The sequence below is a fragment of the Hyaena hyaena genome, unplaced genomic scaffold (assembly GCF_003009895.1).
Source record: "Hyaena hyaena isolate Hyena2069 unplaced genomic scaffold, ASM300989v1 scaffold_9, whole genome shotgun sequence".
NCBI lineage: Eukaryota > Metazoa > Chordata > Mammalia > Carnivora > Hyaenidae > Hyaena > Hyaena hyaena.
The window spans coordinates 3,474,903-3,488,356 of NW_024080641.1; the positions used below are offsets into that span (position 1 = coordinate 3,474,903).

The window sequence follows — 13,454 nt, forward strand, 5'->3', positions numbered from 1 at the left end:
GCAGTTTCTTCTCCTTCTTCTTTTCTTCCCTCCCCCCCGGCCCACAGATCAATTTTTTACTTAAAACTACTATTTCCAGCCTGCCCTTCTCGCCTGGGGAGGATATGCATGGAGGGAAGCCTACTGGAACTACATTTCCCAGAATGCAACTCCCTTTGGGGCTGTCGCGCAATTGTAGTCCTCGCCAGGGACTTTCACCCGCAACTCCCAGCATGCACTGGGGGTCTGTACCGTGCGGTGGGAAAAGGACGGTCGCGCAGCATGTTGGGAAGGGGGCCCAGCCCTTTTCCCAGACTTGCAGCCCGGCCGGGAGAACGCGGTCTCCAGACTACAGTTCCCAGTGGGCTGTGCGCGAGAAGGCGGGCGAGTTCTTCTGCCGGAAGTCCGCTCTCGTCCCGGGTCCCCGAACTGCTGTGGGAGCCGGAGCTGCCAAGTAGCCGCGGGACCTGGGCCGCTGGGGTCCGGACGGGGGTCGCCATGGTAACGGGGGCGCTCCCACCCTGGGGACGGGCGCAGGGTGGGTCCACGTGCAGGTGCTTGAGGCTCGGTTGGGTACTGACAAGCCTCCCCTGCCGCGGTGCGATGGTTTGGGCCGGGCGCGGGCTCTCGGGATTGGGGCCGATCGGAGGCCCGGGAAGGGGGCACCTGGGCGGCGATTTTCGGCGCGGGAGCGCACCGGGGGGTCCCGAAGCTGGGGGACATCAGAGACCTAGCGCCAACGGGAGAGGGCTGTGCGGGAGACCTTGGAGATGACTGGCGCGGGGGCGGGGGGTTGGAATGAGGAGGCAACTCGCGAAGCGGGACCTCGGAGGTGGGGGGGGGGGAGGGGGGGGGGGGGGGGGGCGTCCCCAGAGAAGGGCTCCCTGGGAGTGTGGCACGATAATTGGAGAAGAATGGAAACCTCGGGGATTGGAGAGAAGGGGTCTTTAGAAGGAGGAAGCTGACACTGAAGGAAGAGAGGGGCTGTTGAAACGGGAGGGGTACTGCTGACGAGGGAGAGAGAGAATCTCAAGGGGAAGAGACTGGGCCCGGGAGACGGGAAGCAGGCTGCTATAGGGAACGGAGCTTTAGGATCAGGGGAAGCGTGCTGCAAAGCAGGAGAAGGCTTGGAGGTAGGGAGCGCATATTAGAAACGGATGGGGGGCAATGGAACGGGTCCTTCCAAGAAGAGGGGTCTTGGGGTCGGAGTAGACCTGGAAGTGTGAGAGATGAGAATGGAGCGTTTGCAGCAAGGGCTGGGCTTTGAACTTGGCTCCCCTCCCCCAGGACGGGTCTTTGGACCATAAGAAAGGATTCTTGGGGCAGGGAGCTGGAAAAACGAGATGAATGGGGGTGGGTGTCAGAACGAGGGCGTCTCCCCCGCCAACAGGGGAGGAGGCCTTGGCGACCAAGAAGGGATGTCCCCAGTAAAAGGCCTTCTGAAGCCCCAAAGAGGGGGTTGATTGAAACCCGGAAATTGGAAGTCGAAATGGGATGGCCCCATTGGGGCCTCGGAGACAGGGAAGGTTGGGGGGCATCCAGAGAGAACGTCAGAGGTTGAGGATGCAGGAGGGAAGAGTCCTCTGAGGCTAGATTTCCGGAGGTGGAAAAATTCTGATGTAGAAGAGGCATGTAAGGGAATTTGGGGGTAAGAAGCAGGTCTCCCCCTCAACTCTTAGCTCTCTTCCCCTTATGCTCTATATATCTCTGGCTCCGCCCCCAGGTTGTGGCTACCTAGTGAGCCTCTCCCCACCCAGGCCCGGACCTTTCCCTTTGTACCCAGGACCCCTGGCCTGCTAGGAAGTAGCTTTCCCTGGCTCAGCAGATGGGGTTCTTGGAAGGGGAGTGTAATATCCTGTCGGTGTCTGGCTGGCTGGGTTGGGGGAAGGGGGAATCGCATACTGGAGAGTGAGGCTTAGGAAAGAGAGTGGACTCCCATGGATGGTGAGAGGGTCCCAGAGAGTCAGCCAGGGTAAAGGGGTCCAGAGCAAAGCCTTTCGACTCCCAGGTGTGCTTTGTGGCTGGGACACTTCCTTTCTCTGAGTATTTATTTATTTGGGGTGCCTTGGCTGTCGGTTAAGCATCTGACTTCGGCTCAGGTCATGATCTCAAAAGTTTGTGGGTTCAAGCCCTGCATCAGGCTCTGTGCTGACAGCTTGGAGCCTGGAGCCTGCATCAGATTCTGTATTTCTCTCTCTCTCTCTCTCTCTCTCCCCCCCCCCCCCACTCTCATTCTGTGTGTCTCTCTCAAAAATAAAGAAACGTTAAAAAAAAATTTTTTTTTAAATATATTTTTTTATTTATTTCTAGGAGAGAGAGAGAGAGAGACAGCGTGAGCAGGGGAGGGTCAGAGAGAGAGGGAGACACAGACTCTGAAATAGGCTCCAGGCTCCGAGCTGGCAGTCAGCACAGAGCCCGACGCGGGGCTCGAACCCACGAACCGCGAGATCATGACCCAAGCGAAAGTCGGACGCTTAACCGACTAAGCCACCCAGGCGCCCCCAAAAAAATTTTTTAATTAATTTATTTTGAGAGAGAGAGAGCGAGCAGGGGAGGGGCAGAGAGAGAGAGGGAGAGAGAGAGAATCCCAAGCAGCCTCCACGCTCAGCACAGAGCCTGAGTGGGGCTCTGTTCCGTGACCGTGGGATCATGACCTGAGCCGAAATCAAGAGTCGGACGCATACCGACTGAGCCACCCAGGCACTCCGGGCCTTGGTTTTCTTAATGTCAAATGATGGTGAATTATAATACCCCTCAGAACTAATACTCGTATAACCTCTAGTATGTGCTAGCCACGGTGCTGCGCCCCTTACATTTCTTAACCCTTGCAACTATCTCATGAGGCAGGTGCTCCCATCATGTCCATTATACAGAAGGAGAAACTGAGGCCCAGAGAGGCTAAGTTATTGCCCACGGACACCCAGCTAGGAGTCCCAGGATTCATTCAGACTCTAGAGTCTGTGTCCTTAGCCACTTGGACAAATGTCCCTAGCCATGATCACTAATTGTACTGAGTGCCATACATATAATGAGCACTATGCTAAGCCCTTCTGGAATGAACTTTTCACTTTTTCACAGTAGTCTTCTGAGGGTTGACCTGGCTTCTCAGAATCACAAGAACAAGTTTCCTAGCCCTCACTGATGACAGAGCTGACACGGCACATAATCCGAGCCAGACACTGTGCTAGTCTAGATTCTTTTCATACTTCCCATCGCACTTTTATGAGGCCCTATTTTCCAGGTGGGTAAACTGAGGCACCAAGCACTTCCATGACTCGAGAAGGGGCAAATGCTCTGGAACACAGTTCAGCAGTTCCTGAAAAAGTGAGACAGTAGTGTTACCATATGACCCGGAGGTCCCCCCTGCCAAGTATATACCCAAGAGAGATGAAAACATGCGTGCACATAAATGCTTGCATGCAAATGGTCATGGCGGCCTTATTCATAATCGCCAAAAAGTGGAAATGACCCAAATATCCATCAACTGATGGGCAGGCCAACAAGACGAGGTATATCCTTACGGTGGAATGTGATTCAGCCATAAAAAGAAATGAAGCCTGGTGGCGCCTGGGTGGCTCAGTCGGTTAAGCGTCCGACTTTGACTCAGGTCATGATCTCACGGTTTGTGGGTTCGAGCCCCGCGTTGGGCTCTGTGCTGACAGCTCACAGCCTGGAGCCTGCTTCAGATTCCGTGTCTCCCCCTCCCCCGCTTGTGCTCTGTTTCTCTCTCTCTCTCAGTCTCAGAAATAAATAAACATTTATAAAAATGTTTAAAAGAAAAGAAATGAAGCCTGGACACGTGCCTCCATGTGGATGCACTTTGAAAACATGGCCGAGGGGCAGAAGCCAAACCAAGGGCCACATATGGTCTGATTCTATTTACATGAAATGTCCAGAACAGGAAAATCTATAGAGACAGAAAGATTATTGTTTGCCAGGGGATGGAGGGAGGGGAAGTGGCTGCCAAATGGGTGGGGCTTTCTGTCTGGGGTGATGAAAATATTCTGGAATTAGAGAATAGTGATTGTTGCCCAATTGTATGAAGGCACTAAAAACCACTGAACTGTACACTTCTTAAGTGGGTGAGTTTTAGGGGCACCCGCATGGCTCAGTCGGTTAAGCGTCCGACTTTGGCTCGGGTCATGATCTCACAGTTCGTGGGTTCGAGCCCTGCGTCGGGCTGTGTGCTGACAGCGCGGAAACTGCTTGAGATTCTCTCTCTCCCTCTCTCTGAACATGTGCGCTCTCTCTCAAAATCCATCAATATTTTTTTAAGTGAGTGAAATTTAAGGAATGGGTAAATAAAAGGAAAAAAGAGTGGAGTCTCCAGGATTCAGACCGCAGAAGCCTGAAACTCGAACATTTATTGAGTGCCTGCTTTGTGCCGGTTACTGAACTAAGTTTGTAAACCTTTCTCCTGCAGAAGACTCTGACAAGATGGGTCTTAGGAAACTTACTTTGCTGGTGGGAATCTGAGGCCCAGGGGACCGATCCTTTGTCCAAGGTCAAGCAGAGGAGGGATAGAGGAGCCTGGCTGGGCCGCAGGGCCCTGGAGCTGACTAGAGGAGGTGGCCAGTGGGAAAAGCCATTCCCTTGGGGTGTTGTGACCTGGAGCGGGAGCAGGTGGCCAGGCCGGCCTGACCTGGGTCTGAGGAGCACTTGAGACCCCCAGAGGGCAGGCAGCAGGGGGCGTGGGCCCCGGTGGGGATGGGTGGGGCCCTGGGGCGGGACATCCCGCCCCGGCCAGCCCTCCCTGCCACCCTCACTTCCTCTTCCTCCTGCTGTCCCCGCTGTCCCCAGATCCGCTTCATCCTCATCCAGAACCGGGCGGGCAAGACGCGCCTGGCCAAGTGGTACATGCAGTTCGACGACGATGAGAAACAGAAGCTGATCGAGGAGGTGCACGCCGTGGTCACCGTCCGAGACGCCAAACACACCAACTTTGTGGAGGTGATGCTCCCCGCCCCCCCCCCACGCCTCCCACACTCACCTGCCTCCTCTCACCAGTTTTTCCCAGCCTCCCGCCCAACCTCTGCCCGTAGGAACCGCTCAGGCCCCCTTTTCCTTCCCAAGGTCATTCCCTCCACAGGCTTTGAGCTTGAGATCTTCCTTCTCTGCAAAGAACTTTTCCTTGTGAAAATTTTTTCTTTCCTTCCTTCCTTCCTTCCTTCCCTCCCTCCCTCCCTCCCTCCTTCCTTCCTTCCTTCTTTTCGATTTTAGTTTTAGCTCGTCCCTATACCCAGTGTGGCCCTTAAACCCACAACCCCGAGACCAAGAGTCACACACTTTACCAGGCGCCAGGCCCAGACTCCCCACGTTGTGAAGATTTTCAAACGTACAGATTAATACAGTGAGAGGGAAGTTGACTGCGGATTCATACACCCACTATCCAAATTTCATCTGTATTAATATTTCACCCTTTTGCTCTACCATTTTCTTTTGGCTGAAGGATTTATCGTTTTTCTGGTGCCTTTTTAAAACTTCTTATAAAGGGGCGCCTGGGGTGGCTCAGATGGTTAAGCGTCCAACTTCGGCTCAGGTCATGATCGCACGGTTCATGGGTTCGAGTCCTGAGTCGGTCTCTGTACTGACAGCTCAGAGCCTGAAACCTGCTTCGGATTCTGTGTCTCCCTCTCTCTGCCTCTTGTTCTGTCTCTCTCTCTCTTTTTCTCAAAGATGAATAAACATTGAAAAGAAATTTATTTAAGAAAACACACACACACAAAAATATGAGGGCGCCAAGGTGCCAGGCTGGCTCAGTCAGTGAAGCATGCAACTCTTGATCTTGGGGTTGTGGATTCGAGCCCCACGTTGGGTGTAGAGATTACCTAAAAATAAAAATCTTAAGGAAAAAAAAATGGGGGCAGCTTGCTGGCTCAGTCAGAGGAGCACGTGACCCTTGATCTCAGGGTTGTGAGTTTAGCCCCGCGTTGGGTGTAGAGATTGCTTAAAAATAAAATCTTAAAAATAAAATAAAATTTCCTACAAAAATGTTCAAGCACACAAAAGTAGAGAGACTAGGATAAGGAACTATCCCTTGCTGCGTTGTTTGAGATGAAGTTACAGAGATCATGACTTTTTACTCTTACATATCCCAGAAAATAAAGACATTTCCTTATGTTAGCGCCATATCGTTAGCCAACCTGATGAAATTAATCATACTCCCTTAATTACCCTAATACCCAATCAGTAGTTACATGCCCCCAGATTGTCAAACCTGATTATTCAGAGCCAGTCAAGGATCTTATATGGCTTTTCATTCATTCATTCATTCATTCATTCATTCATTCATTCATTCTAAGGAATCTGCATGCCTAACTGGGGCTTGAACTCACGGCCCTGAGATCAAGAGTCTCAGGCTGTACTGCCTGAACCAGCCAGGCGTCCCTCTTTGGTTTCTTAAATCAGGAAGGCTGTGTCTTTAATTCCCATGGCATCACCCAGACTAATTGTCCTGTAAATTCATCACATTTATTGGGGGCCTACTGTATGCCAGGCACTGTTCCTTACTATTATTGTTATTATGTTTATGTTTATTATTTTTGAGATAGAGAGGAGGAGAGGCTGAGAGGGGGGTGGGGACAGAGGATCTGAAGCAGGCTCTGCGCTGACATCACAGAGCCTGACGCGGGGCTTGAATTCACGAACCGTGAGATCATGACCTGACCTGAAGTCGGACACTCAACCGACCAAGCCACCCAGGCGCCCCTGCCAGACACTGTCCTAGGTGCAGGGACAGAAAGACCGGAGTCCCTGCCCCGAGAGCGCTGATGTTCTGGTCAGAGGGAGACTGGTAACAGAGGCAGAGCATAGCGGGTGGCGCCGGGTGCTGGGGAGCAAAAGCATCATCCGTGCGGGGCGGAAGTGCTGGCGTGTGTACGCCAGGGGTTGGAACGCAGGGCTCAGTGATTTCAGTAGGAGGCCTGGAAGCGGTGACATTGGAGCCAAGACGTGAAGGAGTTGAAGAAGTGGCAGGAGATGATATCTGAGAGAGAGCACTCCACACCTGGGAATAGCAAGTGCAAAGGCCCTGAGGCAGGAAACTACCGAGGCAGAGAAGGCTAGCGGGTCTGAAGTGCTGAAAGCCAGGGAGGAGGCCCCTCGGCAGAGGGGAACAAAGGAGAGAAGAGAGGCCATCTCTAGAGGTGGGAGGTGAGGAGGTAGAGGTAAAGCCAGGAGATTCGGGGTCCCCGCAGCCTAGAGAAAAGGGTTTCTAGGAGGAGGGCAGGATAGGGGCCGTGTGGGGAGCGGGGCGCTGGGCGAGAGCGTGCAGAGCAGGTGCGGGATGGAAGGAGGGGGCGGACACCTGCCCCCCTGCCGCCAGCATAGCGGACCTCCTGCTCGGGGTGCTGAGGGACCAGGGGTCAGTGAGCCCAGCTGGGCAGGCGAGCAGGTCACAAGCGGCCCTGACGCCCAGATCTTCTGTTCCTCCCGACTCAGGCCTTTCATTCATTCATGCGATCCCTCCTGCGTTTATTTCCCCCTCTTTCCCGGGGCAGGGCTGGGACCGGGCAGCTGGGTGGGAAGAGGCCCCCCAACTCAGCCTGAAGGTCAGGGAGTGTTTCTGGGAGGAGGGAACGCAGTAGGGAGTGAGAGAGAATTGGTCCCTCCCCCAACAGACTGGGGAGGATCAGGGGTAGGAGACCTTAAACACTGTCTCTCTCGGGAGACTGAGATCAGGGCAGGCTTCCCGGAGGAGGGGACTTGTGAGAGCAGACTCTAAGGATGAGTATCAGCAAGAAGGCCCCGGCCACCCAAACTTTCTTCCTCTCGTTTGTTCATTAATGCAGATTCCTTGGCACCTATATCAGTTCCCTTTTGCTATGGTAACAAGTTACCTTATTTTTAAGTCTATTTATTTATTTTGAGAGAGAGAGAGCATGCGCGCACGCAAGTGAAGGAGGGGCAGAGAGGAGAGACAGAATCCCTGGGCAGGCCCCACCTACCAGCGCGGAGCCCTGTGTGGGGCTCGAACTCACTAACTGTGAGATCATGACCTGAGCCGAGATCAAGAGTTGGACCCTTCACGGACTGAGCCCCCCAGGCGCCCCTGTGGTAACAAATTACTGAACTCTCAAAACAACACAGATTTATTGTCTTACAGGTCCTGAGGCCGGGTGTCCGCAGGGGCCATGTTCCCCCTGCAGGCCCCGGGGAGTCTGTTTCCTTGCCTTCTTCCCACTTCCAGAGGCAGTCCGCGTGGCCCCTTCTCCGGCCTCGAAGCCAGCAGCACAGACTCTTGAACTCTCTCTCTGACCCGCACCCCTGTCTTCCTCTTTCCCATAAGGACCCTGTGGAGTTGCTCTGGCCCCTCCGGACACTCCCAGACTCCCCATCTCAAGATCCTTAGCGCACACCTGCGCAGGCTCTTCTGCCATGCGAGGTCACCTATTCACAGATTCCAGGAATTAGGGTTTGGACATCATCCTGTGCAGGCTGGTGCTGGGGACTCAGTGGTGACAGCCCCGGCCCACAGTCCAGTGGGTGGACAGGCCCGCCCCCAGACAGCGATGCCTGGCGTGGTCAGGGTGGGGGCGGGGCCCGATGGTGGGGGCCATGCAGAGGGGACCTGCCCAGCCTGCCGGAAGAGACTTATCTGAGAGAGTAGATAGCAAGCTATTGGGGAAGGGAGAAGGCGTGAAGGTGTGGGGCGGATCCCCGAGAAAGAGAGAATACACACCGTGCGTTCGGGGGGAGGGGCAGAGGGAGAGAGAGAATCCCAAGCAGGCACTCAGTGTAAAGCCTGACTTGGGCTCGATCTCAGCACCCTGAGATCATGACCTGAGCTGGAATCAAGAGTCAGATATTCAACTGACTGAGCCGCTGAGGTGCCCCAAGAAGCCTTCAAATTTAAACCCAAGGCACAGGGACAAGCCAGAAGGGTGATGGCGGGAGAGAGAAGACTTCAAGAAAGAATGCTGGGCACCTAGGTGGCTCCGGCGGCTGAATATCCGACTTCTGGTTTCCACGCAGGTCCTGACGTCAGGGTCCTGAGATCGAGCCCCACGCCTGCTTGGGATTCTCCCTCTCTCCCTGCCCCTCCCCCACTCACTCACGTGTGCTTGCTCTCTCTCTCAAAATAAACTTTAAAAAAAAAAAAGGAAAGGAAACATACTCAAAGTATAGAAATTAACAGAAGGATGGGGGGGACATAAAAATCAGGGACCAATGTTGGCTTCTGTAACTTCCACTAGGTGGCGACAAAACACTCGAACACCAGACCCAGAGCTGGGATTTTTCAGACTTGGGCCAAAGACCTTGTGCTTAGCAAACCCTTATGCCTATTTATATCTCTCTCTCTCTCTTTTTTATTTTATTTATTTCTGAGAGAGGGAGAGAGACAGCGTGAGCAGGGGAGGGTCAGAGAGAGAGGGAGACACAGAATCTGAAACAGACTCTAGGCTCTGAGTTAGCTGTCAGCACAGAGTCCGACGAGGGGCTCGAACCAGCGAACCATGAGACCATGACCTGAGCCAAAGTCGGATGCTTAACCAAGCCACCAGGTGCCCCTATATCTATCTCTTTATCTAATTTCCCCCGCATATAAAATTAGAGCCTGCGTCCTTGGTCCATATGTATTTATTCCTGGGTGGTGTACACATTACTATAGAAAAATTCCTGCTTATATTACGATTCACCTAAAAGCAAGGCTGGGATTGTCCTGGTTACAAGCAGTGACCACACTGCCCAGCACAGGGCCTGCTGCGTTTGTGGAATAATTGCACGAATCAGTTCCAGGCTAAGGAATTTGACTTTCTCCAGAGGCAACAGGGAGCCATGGAAAGGTGGGGTGGGCATCGTGGAACTCCCCAGCCTCCCTCTCGGCTCTTCGCTTTTTTCCTCATGTCGTCCAGTCTGCCTGGGGTGCTCTTGCCCATTCGTTCCTGCTATCCTCCAGATCGCAGTTCAGACACCCCCTCCTCCAGGAAGCCCTCCTGGATCCCCAGGCTGGGTTAGCTGCCCATGCTGGGGATGACAGTGGATGAATCTTTCTCCATGGGTTTGGCAGCCCCGCCAGGGGAGGGCCGGGCCTGTCTCTGTCACCACCGTGTCCCCAGCACAGGGCCAGACACAGAGCAGGACCTCAGGGACCTATCACAGGTCGAAGGGCTGAGCTTTGTGGCTCCGCTCTGCCCGGCGCGTGGGGTCCTGGGCACAGCTGGGCGCTGACGGCCTCTGTGCCCCGCAGTTCCGGAACTTCAAGATCATCTACCGCCGCTACGCCGGCCTCTACTTCTGCATCTGCGTGGACGTCAATGACAACAACCTGGCCTACCTGGAGGCCATCCACAACTTCGTGGAGGTGCGCGGGCTGGGGGGGCTGTGGCCTGGGCCCCCCCCCCCGGACTCCCCGGGACCTCTGATCTCCCCTCAGGACCCACAGACCCTCCCCACCTCCCCGGGTCCGTGCGCGGGCCTCCCTCTGCCCCTCTCTGCCCGTGCGGTTTCCTCTTTCTCCCTCTGCCTGTCTGTCTGTCTGTCTTGTCTTTTGCTGTCGCTCTCCCATCATCCCTGTTCTTGCCCTTCTGTCTCTCTGACCGTCTTCGTTACTGGTTCTCTTCCTTTTCCCTCCCCCTCCCTCAGTTTCTCGGCGTGTCTCTCCCTGCCCGGCTCATACCATCTCTGCCTCCTCCCCCAGGTCTTAAACGAGTATTTCCACAACGTTTGTGAACTGGACCTGGTGTTCAATTTCTACAAGGTGGGCTGGGGGAGGCGGGGGGGGGCGGGGGGGGCAGGGAGGGCAGTGGGGGAGGGCCGCCCGGTGCCTCAGCCCCTGTCCGCTTCCTGGCTCTGTGGCCTCAGGGGTTTAGACTGGCCCCCATGGGTGGGGATGGGGGAGGAGGGGGAGGGCCTCCCTCACCTCTCCCCCTCCCCCCTCCCCCCTCCCCCCTCCCCTTCTCAGGTTTACACGGTCGTGGACGAGATGTTCCTGGCCGGCGAGATCCGCGAGACCAGCCAGACGAAGGTGCTGAAGCAGCTGCTGATGCTGCAGAGCCTGGAGTGAGGGCGCCCCCCCACCCCCCGCCCCGCTCGCCCCCTGTCCCAGCCGGGGCCACCGCGGTGCCCTCCCTCAGCGGCCCGGGAGGAACCCCCCGCCCCCGGAGGAGACGCACCCCACTGCCTCTGGGCCCCGCTGTGGGCGGAGGCCTCCTCGCGTGTTCCGAGTGACTGTGCTGTTGTCGTGTGACGCCGTGAGTGCGCGTGTGGAGCCGCCAATAAACCGTGGTCCGCCCGGCCCATGTCTCTGAGCCCTTGCCCGTCCGCCCGGGGAGCTGTGGGCACCGGGACGGCTGCCATCGGTGGGTCGTGCAGCAGACCCTGGTCTGCCTGGGGGAGGCGGGGGACCCGGGGGCATGTGCCCCTGCCGAAACCGGAAGGGGTGGTGGATGTGGACACCGAGCACTTGCTACTAAAAGCTACTACTTGTGGCCAACGTTGCCAGCACCAAGCTTTCCAAGGGTCACCTTCCCTAATCCTCACAAGGTCATGAGGAAGGGACTGTTAGTATCCCCATTTTCCAGGTGAGATCACTGAGCCTCAGAGAGGGCGAAAGACGTGCCCACGGTCACACAGTAGTGTGGCTAAGCCAGGTTTGTTTTCAGCCCTGGCAGCTAGGCCCAGAATTGTTTTGGGGTTGCTTTTTTTAATTTAAAAAAATTTTTTTTAATGTTTATTTTTGAGAGAGAGAGAATCAGAGCATGAGCAGGGGAGGGGGCAGAGAGAGGGAGATGCAGGATCCGAAGCAGGCTCCAGGCTCCGAGCTGTCAGCACAGAGCCCCACGCAGGGCTCTAACCCACAAACTGTGAGATCCTGACCGGAGCCGAGGTCAAGACACTCAACCAACTGAGCCACCCAGGCGCCCCGGCCACTGTCAACTTTTGGACATTCTCGTTGCCCCAAAAAGAAACCCGCACCCTTAGCTAGCATCCCATCCCTCCATCACCTTTTCCCAGACCCAGGGAGCCTAGCAGCACCCCAATCTTCTTTCTGTCACTGCGAATCTGGCCATTCCGGATGTTTCGTAGAAATGGAATCATACCATCCGTGCTGCGCGGGAACATTTTGAGCCGAGGAGGGACGAACTGCTAGACCTGATTTCAGGAAGTCAAGGGTGAGAGCCATGAGGCCAGTGAGGCTGGAAGGGCCAGAGTGGGGGCGCCGCGGTGGCCGTAAGGGGGCGTGATCGGATTCTGGACACGCTTTGAAGGCGGACCGAGGATTTGCCGACAGTCCGATGATTTTACAGCCCGGGCCACTGAGATCTCCTTTTTCCAGGAGCGCAAAGCCAAGGGGAAAAAAGTGCTCGAGTGCCCGCTGACCGGCAGTGGTTCTGTGGGTCTGCAGCTCAGGAGAGATGACATTTGGAAGTTGCTAGAACACTGACAATATTGACCGCCATGAGGTCGCAGAGGGCACCAAGGTGGTGGGCGGAAGAGGAGACATCAAAGTGTAACAGCGAAGAAACAGGCCAGTGTGTAGGAAGGAAAGCCACCCAGGGCGGCGTGATCCAACCAGGGGCACAAGGCGGCTCAGGAGGGGACAGAACCTGAGTACTCAGTTTCTGCTCAGCTCATGATCTCACGGTTAGTGGGTTCGAGCTCCACCTCGGGCTCTGAGCAGAGCTTGCTTGGGATTCTCTCTCCTTCTCTCTGTGCCCCTCCTGTGCAGGCTCTCTAAACGAATGAATGAATGAATAAATAAATAACTTTTTTTAAAAAGTGAATTTTAGGATATGTCAATATATCTCAATTTTTTAAAGAAAAGCAAAGCATCTGAGTGGTCACATCAGAGAAGGGCAGAGAATTGGCTGCTGGACTTGGAAAAGCAGGGTCAGTGGGGAACAGAGCAGGCAGTAGAGTGTTGAGATGAGCCCTACCCACGGGCCAATCAGAGTGGCTTCCGGAGCCCCCAGTAAGGAACAGGGCAAAAGCCCCTAGAAACCCCTGGGAGGAAGTGGTGCCATAAACAGTACAGTAGTTGGAGAGGAATGTGAGATCAGGGAGATGGGGATTTCTTTAAATGTTTATTTATTTATTTTTGAGAAAGAGCACAAGTTGTCGGGGAGTGGGGTAGAGAAAGGGAGACACAGAATCCGAAGCAGGCTCCAGGCTCTGAGCCGTCAGCACAGAGCCCGACACGGGGCTCAAACTCAGGAACCGTGAGATCATGACCTGAGCTGAAGTCAGATGCTTAACCAATTGAGCTACCCAGGTGCCCCAGGACTGGTATCCTTTAAAAAGGGGGAAATTTGGCCCCAGAGACAGGCTCAGAAGAAAGACAAATGAGGACACAGGAAAAAGACACCCACAAGCCAAGGAGAAAGGCCTGGAACGGATCCTGCCTCCCAGCCCTCAGAGGGAGCCAATCCTGGAACACCCTGACCTTGGACCTCTGACCTCCTGTACCATGGGACAATATGTTCTTGCTCTTTAGGACTCCCAGTCTGTGGGCCTTTCTTTTTTTTTTTTTTTTT

At 54.9% G+C, this 13,454-nt stretch overlaps 1 protein-coding gene across 1 annotated transcript; it reads left to right on the plus strand.

Moving 5' to 3' along the window:
• Positions 1–233: 233 nt before the first annotated feature.
• AP2S1 (adaptor related protein complex 2 subunit sigma 1) lies at positions 234–11,215 on the plus strand. The gene is made up of 5 exons (XM_039250075.1): positions 234–480; positions 4,780–4,929; positions 10,169–10,282; positions 10,619–10,678; positions 10,883–11,215. The coding sequence occupies exons 1-5, from the start codon at positions 262–264 to the stop codon at positions 10,982–10,984; spliced, it is 645 nt and encodes a 214-aa protein (XP_039106006.1). The 5' UTR covers positions 234–261; the 3' UTR covers positions 10,985–11,215.
• The last annotated feature ends 2,239 nt before the right edge of the window (positions 11,216–13,454 follow it).

Bases quoted from the DNA above. Each gene is read 5' to 3' on its own strand.
- AP2S1 (XM_039250075.1), top strand. From the start codon at position 262: ATGTTGGGAAGGGGGCCCAGCCCTTTTCCCAGACTTGCAGCCCGGCCG. The intron at 481-4,779 runs GTAACGGGGGCG...CGCTGTCCCCAG, and splicing joins TCCGGACGGGGGTCGCCATG to ATCCGCTTCATCCTCATCCA. The intron at 10,679-10,882 runs GTGGGCTGGGGG...TCCCCTTCTCAG, and splicing joins TGGTGTTCAATTTCTACAAG to GTTTACACGGTCGTGGACGA.